General features: G+C 31.4%; 1 protein-coding gene across 2 annotated transcripts; it reads left to right on the forward strand.

Annotated features, from left to right (window-relative positions):
• The first annotated feature begins 3,767 nt into the window (after positions 1-3,767).
• LOC149553132 (protein NRT1/ PTR FAMILY 4.5-like) lies at positions 3,768-7,151 on the forward strand. Of its 2 annotated transcripts, none has more exons than XM_089788642.1 (6): positions 3,768-3,900; positions 4,006-4,117; positions 4,292-4,509; positions 4,639-5,079; positions 5,918-6,042; positions 6,152-7,151. In XM_089788642.1, exons 1-6 carry the CDS (start codon positions 3,898-3,900, stop codon positions 7,032-7,034), a joined length of 1,782 nt encoding a protein of 593 aa, XP_089644768.1. In that variant the 5' UTR covers positions 3,768-3,897; the 3' UTR covers positions 7,035-7,151. The 2 variants fall into 2 exon arrangements, with proteins under 2 accessions (XP_089644768.1, XP_089644769.1); XM_089788643.1 differs by having other exon boundaries at positions 4,300-4,509.
• Positions 7,152-7,394: the final 243 nt, after the last annotated feature.

Raw genomic sequence — 7,394 nt, forward strand, 5'->3', positions numbered from 1 at the left:
ATAAAGAACTTACATAAATACATATTTTATTTTGTTTATCTAATGTGGACCAGAGAAGAATGTTGATTAAGTGATGTTAGGCTAGAACTAAGATCGATCAAGCATGAACAATAATAAATAGTGAGTGAATAATAAATTTATTAACTAAAAAAATGATATTATTTAAATAATATATATGAAAGTACATTTGATGATGAATCAAATAAATAAGAATTTATTCAAAATGTCTTAGGGGAAATGATCAACTATTGAATCAATTTATGATTTTTCAATTTCAAGTGTCTATATTTACTTTGAGTGGTTGTCACTATTTAAAATCTAATATACCTCTAATCTAATACCATAAACATTTGAAAAATATATTATAAAAAAAATCAATTCACACTCTACCATCCAATAAACAAAATAAACAATTGTTAATTTTTTTAAAGTAAACTATTTTAAAAAAATTAAAATTGAATTATAATTATTGGTAATATAAGAAAAAATTAAAAGATTCAACTAATACTTATGTACAATATCTACCATTCTTGAAAATATAAAAATGAACATACTATTAAATGTACTAGTACAAGTACCATGCAATGAGTATTTAATTACTTAACTAATTTTAACTTTCTAATGAAAAATGGATTTTTTTAGAAAGAATATTTTTATTATGAGTCAGAAAAGGGTATAAGGAACTTACATAAATACATATTTTAATTCATTTATCTAATGTGGACTATAGAAGAATGTTGATTAAGTGATGTTAGGTTAGAACTGAGATTGATCAAGCATGGACAATAATAAATAGTGAGTGAATAATAAATTTATTAACTAAGAAAATGATATTATTTAAATAATATATGTGAATGTACATTTGATGATGAATCAAATAAATAAGAATTTATTCAAAACGTCTTAAGAGGAAATGATCAACTATTGAATCAATTTATGATTTGTCAATTTCAATGTCTATATTTACCTTGAGTGGTTAAAACTATTTAAAATCTAATATACCTCTATTCTAGTACCATAAACATTTGGAAAATATATTATAAAAAAATTCAATTCACACTCTACCATCCAATAAACAAAATAAACAATTGTTGATTTTTTTAAGGTAAACTATTTTTAAAAAAATATGAATTATAGTTATTGGTAATATAAGAAAAAATTAAAGGATTCAACTAATACTTATGTACAATATCCACCACTCTTGAAAACATAAAAATGAACATACTATTAAATTTTTTCTTCTAAATTTAAATGTATGCATTTTACATTAGAAGAACAATAATCACAATGTCATGAACTCTAGAAATTTTATATTTTTTATATTTTTAAGTTGTTAGGCTTATATGTGGGAGATTTGCTCCTAACTTTTTCAATTTTTTTTTGGGAAATTGTTAGCCCTAGTTGTAAAATTTTATTCCCAACTACTTTGAACTGCTTTTCAACTATTTGAGTTGTTTTTCATATTTCATTTCGTTTCCTTTCTTTTCTTTTCTTCCCTATGAAATAAATTATAGAAAAAAAAAATCCTTTCTATTTCCATTGGATTCCTTGTATTAGTTATCGTTTATTCCTCCCCCATGCTCTATCTTGTTAGGTTATCATATTTTAAGTTTCCCTTGTACTATGTATTTATTTACAGTACAAGGTGAGGCTTATTATATGCTTTTGTTTGCATAGTGAACTGTATTTTCCTTTGCATTTAAGGTTCATCCAAAATGATATCAATTCCACCAATCTTTGGGGCATTACAATTTTTTGATAAGTGGTTTTAGATCAATTCATTTCAAGGCTTTTTATTATTTAGTTTTTTGTATGGTTTCAAGTAATGCATTTGTGTATTTTACAAAGGCTACACAAATGCATCTCTCTCCTGCTTGCATTTTAATTGCCTGAATATTTCCACATTGTAAATGTATATATTCGTTATTGTCTATTTTGTTTCATGAATGTTTCTATATATCAAAGACCTCAAATTTTGGAGGCTAAGAACTTTAGTGTATGTGTGGATTTGTAGTTTTTGATGGTGAAAATATTATAGTTGAACTAAGTAGGCATAATTTGAATCTAGAGTACCTAGGGTGTGTGTGTTTGGTATTGTTTGAACATGGTCTTTTATTGAAAAAGCACTTGTGTTGTAGTCTATCATGGTGCATAGGGTTTTGGGAACATTAGAACTTAGAAGGAGTCTATTTTCTTTCCCATGGGGAAGATATGAAACCTTTATTTTGTTGTTGAAGTACAAAAAAAGTTCATAGATTTAGTGGTAGTAGAGTTGTAATTTCAATTCTAGTTATAGCATACAAAATAATATAAAATGAGTGGAAGTCACTACAATTTTTTGGAGCATGCTTGCCACTTCCTAACTATTATGTTTGTGGGATGCACTTATCTACAAAGTTCTTTAGTATGTTTAGGGTTGTTGGTGAGTATTTTAGCAGTATCTTCGAGAAATTTTACAAGTATGATATCACCTTGATTTTATTTTAGCTATCAAGGAAAGACATTTTCCAACCCTATTGAAAGCATTAATTAGTTCTAACTTCTGATAAAAATATGGGTTGCAAGTTGCAAAAGTCTTATATCGGCACAAACAAAAGTACGATTTATCTAGGAAAAGACTATGTATCCATCTTCATTACACAACATCTTTGGTGTAGAGTAAGTATTTAGCATCTCCCCTCTTGCCAAAAGTACAAACACACATAACATCTCTAGCATGGAATAAGTCTTTGGTAATTTACCCCTTGCCAATAAAAACACTTCAGCCAAGCGCACTGCCCTCACAAGCCAAAACTAAAGTCATAGAGATAACCACACAAGATGCCCTTCATTTTTTCATAAAATACAAACTTGCTTCTACATTAAAAAATATATATAATCACAAATTCATTATCAATCTTATTGACTAAGTTTAAAAACATACTGTAGGTAGATAATAGAGAATGGTTAGTTACATTGGTATGACTTCACCTTTCTCACCAATGTAAGGATCATGCATACATTTCTTCATGGGTTACTATTCGCAACTTCACAATCTTAAAAGTTCATGGTATTGTTCTAAAACCAATGTAACAAATTATGCAATAGGTTGTTTATTCCTTTTTAGGTAACTTTAGTTACTCATTAATTATGGAATGGAAAAAATGTATAAATTCATTTTATCTACTAATGAAAAATCCATACGTCCTTATGATTTTAGCATTTTTCTGCAACTTATTCAAAAAATTGATCAGATTCATTTTGCTCATTCTCGCATACAAGAAATACTAAATAACTTTTACTATCTTGTAACTCCAAAATTGACTATTCTAATTATTACATTGCTTTTGCAATTTTGAATGCGAGTATATCTACAATTCTATAAGTACATTTTGTCTTCAAAAATTTTATCAAGCAATATTGTTCATTTTGATTTTAAGAAATTAAAAAAATTATTATTTATCTCTACTATTCTTACCATTGTACACTTTTTTTAACAGATTAATTATCACTGGAGTGACAAAAACATACAATGCTAGTTAATATTAGTAAGTTTATAGAACAAGTATTATTTTCATGGCAAACACAAAATGATTAGTTACACAGCCTCTAGATTCTATTTTGTCGCATGCGACCGAAACCTTGTTACACAGCGGGATGTTTGTGTCGTCCTCAATGCACTACTCAACGCAAACGTCAACGTAGCAGCTAGTGGAAGACCCCACCTCATCGTCAGTTGACGGCATTGTTTACTATCAGAGTTTACACCCAATGAATCGACTCGGATGCCCTTTTTTACTATAAAGTCTCGAACTAACGCTGAATTTCTCAAAATCTTTCGTCTGGATTCTCCGGTCTTTTGTCTATGCGGGAATAAAGCTGTCCACACATTTGCAGTGTATTTTGTATACCTGCAAAATGGTAAATTTCAATCCAGTTGTGGGACGTAATCAGTTTTATTACGGAGAACGCATTAATTTTAGATGTTTTTTTTTTCAATACTAACCCATTGCATGTATTTTGCAGAGTAAGTCAAATTATTCAGATGAGAATGAAATAGAAGGTTTTGTGGACTGGAAAGGAAAACCCGCTCGGAAAGATCGCCATGGTGGAATTCAGGCGACCTTCTTTGTTTATGGTTTGTTAATAACTTCTTCTCAGTAATTCTGGAAAAGATGGTGTTTTAATTGGGCATTAATGTAGGAATAAAACTTGACAAAATAAGTCAACTTTAATTGCTTAGTAATCAAATCTTAGTATTTAAGACCTTAACGTACTTAAGTTTAATGAAGTATTTTTTATTAATTTACAGTGATGCAGATATTTGAGATATTGGGTTTCCTAGCCATTAATATAAACCTGGTGACATATTTCAATGGGATAATGCACATGGACCTCTCTGACGCTGCTACCACGCTCACCAATTTCGCTGGGACTACTTTACTTTTGTCCTTGGTTGGGGGATTCATTTCTGACTCCTACCTCAACAGATTCCAGACCAACTTCTTTGCTGCTTGTATTGAACTCGTTGTATGTGTTCTTTTACCTCACAGTTTTCTTTCTCAATTGACTAGTTTTGAGCTTTTGATACCAGTGATGGTTTGATCTGTCTAACCTTTAGATTCTATGATTAAAATAGTGGGTTTGATTGATGTGTAGGGATACGCTGTGTTGTTAATACAAGCGCACTATGGGAGTTTGAAGCCCCCTCCATGTAATCCATATGACAAATCTTCTGTGTGCGAGAAAGTGAGTGGAGGGAAAAGTGTGATGTTATTTGTGGGATTATATTTGGTGGCTGTTGGAAGTGGAGGTGTGAGAGGTGCGCTGCCGCCACTAGGAGCAGATCAATTTGATGAGAGAGATCCGATAGAGAGGAGAAAAATATCGACCTACTTTAACATGCTTTTCTTGAGCATCATTACTGGGTCAGGCATAGGAGTGACTGTTGTTGTGTGGGTGATGAATAACAAGGGATGGGATGCTGGTTTTGGGTTTTGTTTAGCGGCTGTTTTCATTGGGACCCTCGGCCTTGTGGCTGGAAAGTCCACATATCGTATCAGAAGTCCAAGGGGGAGCCCACTAACTCGCATTCTTCAGGTATGGTGGGAATTTCAAATTCAACTTTGATTTGGTTTGTGAAATTAGATGGGTGCTCTTAGAAATTTAATAATATAATAACAAATTGTCTAATATTTGAAAGTCAAATTATGATATCATTATCAAGATTCAATAAAATGTTTTCTAAGTTAAAGGTATTGACTCATGTTTCATGAGTAGTGGTTCAAAAGATTCTATTTTTCATGAGACTGAATGGCCCATTTCACAATCATTGTAGTATAGCAAGCTAAGTGAGTTTAACCTTGGAGGTAACTTCACTTTTAAGCAAACTAGAATTGGAGTAGTTCTAGAAATAGTGACCTCATGAAAAGACTGAATTCTCCATCAATCGGGAGCATCATCTAGATGAAATGAGTGCTAACTAGACCATTTATATTTGTAAGAAATAGGTTCTTTCAAACCACTACTCATGAAATCTAAATCAATAAATTTGACTAAAAATTTGCACAACTGAATACTCATACTCACAAACCTTTGCATCTGTTATTTACCATTTTCATGCATACCAAGAGTAATATATTAGGAGAACGAAAAGCTATTGTTTTCTTATCCTAGATTTCAGTTTGTTTATTGTGTTTTACATAATTTCAATATAATATAAATTAAATTGATTAATATTCAATCGCTATATTTGCATGAACTATCTTTCCTATTACTAAATACTAAGAAACTCTACTTCATAAATACCAACCATGTTTCCAATTTTTTATTATTTTTCAGTGCGACTCATTTCTCTAACAATAAGCCATGAATTACAGATCAACCAAAGCAAAATATTACGATGCATGAAATGAAATTTGTTTGAGTATTATGGCAGGTGTTTGTCGCTGCAGTCTATAACCGGAAGCTGAGAACTCCAGAGAATCCCAACGATTTATATGAAGTACATGATAAGGAAGCAAACATCCTTACCGAGAGACTTGTACATACAAACCAGTTCGTGTACGTAATCTTCAACACTTTTTAGGACTATTATTAAACATCTTATGTAAATTGTGTAACAGAGAATAAAAATGCTAATTATGTTTATTTATCTGAATTTTTTTAACAGATTCCTTGACAAAGCAGCAATATTAAGGGAGGATTCTTCTCAATTTGAAAATGGGGTGGAGCCTATTGGGTGGAGAATATGCACGGTGACCCAAGTAGAAGAAGCCAAAATTCTTATTCGAATGGCACCCGTTTTTGCAAGCACAATACTGTTGAGTACAGGTCTAGCACAACTCCAAACATTTTCTGTGTCTCAGGGTTTGACAATGGATCGAAGCATGGGAAAGCATTTCAAAATACCAGCAGCTTCTTTGTCAGTAATTCCTTTCCTATTTCTAGTCATTCTTACTCCAATCTACGATAGAATATTTGTCCCAGTTGCAAGAAGATTCACTGGGCATGAAGCAGGGATAACGCACTTGCAAAGAATAGGAATTGGACTTGTATTGGCTATGATAGCGATGAGTATTGCTGCTGTTGTGGAAGTGAAGAGAAAACACGTAGCAAAAGAGAATGGAATGATAGATGCAATACCAGTAGTTATGCCGCCTATTCCAATGAGTGTATTCTGGTTGGGATTTCAGTATTTTGTTTTTGGAATTTCAGATCTTTTTGTGTTGGTAGGAACAATGGAGTTCTTCTACAGTGAAGCTCCTGAAAGAATGAGGTCCATGGCCACTGCATTTTCATATACATCTTTATCTCTGGGTTTCTTTCTCAGCAGTGTTTTGGTTAATATTGTCAATTCCGCAACTCGAAACATCACTAAGAGCCATGGTTGGCTTGGTGGTAATAATCTGAATCGCAACCATCTTGACTTGTTCTACTGGTTACTCGCTGTCCTCCTCTTTCTTAACTTTCTCAACTATCTCTTCTGGTCAAGTTGGTACAAACACAAGCCGCTAGCTGGTATCCAAGAAGACAAGGTGTCTATGAAGGCTTAGACATGAATATACCTATTGTTGGCAAGAATGTTTGTATTGAGTTCAATGGATAGAATATAGTTTCTGTGTATGTAGTTTATTTTGAGTTATATGAAAAGCTGAAGTAAATTGGAAGCATATTAGGTAATCTGATTTTGGCAGGTGGAGTTTTAGTTAGTTAAAATATAAGACTAGTTGAAGACGAATCTACTATATATATAAAGATCATAGTTCTTTGTTTTAGGTTTTCATTTTTCATTTTCATTTTTATTTTTGATTATAAGTAGTTGAAATATCATTTATATAGTTTAGTATAATAAATCTAAAATGGAATGAATTGGAAGATACTTTTTTTAATCAAAATAATAAATTAATTCTGGA

Source organism: Cupressus sempervirens, chromosome 6, assembly GCF_028749045.1.
Source record: "Cupressus sempervirens isolate cs-2001-9-10 chromosome 6, ASM2874904v1, whole genome shotgun sequence".
Lineage (NCBI taxonomy): Eukaryota > Viridiplantae > Streptophyta > Pinopsida > Cupressales > Cupressaceae > Cupressus > Cupressus sempervirens.

What these genes read in the sequence shown, in the direction of transcription:
- LOC149553132 (XM_089788642.1), top strand. An exon ending in CTGCTTGTATTGAACTCGTT is followed by an intron (nt 4,510 to 4,638) that starts GTATGTGTTCTT and finishes ATTGATGTGTAG; the next exon opens with GGATACGCTGTGTTGTTAAT. An exon ending in CACTAACTCGCATTCTTCAG is followed by an intron (nt 5,080 to 5,917) that starts GTATGGTGGGAA and finishes GTATTATGGCAG; the next exon opens with GTGTTTGTCGCTGCAGTCTA.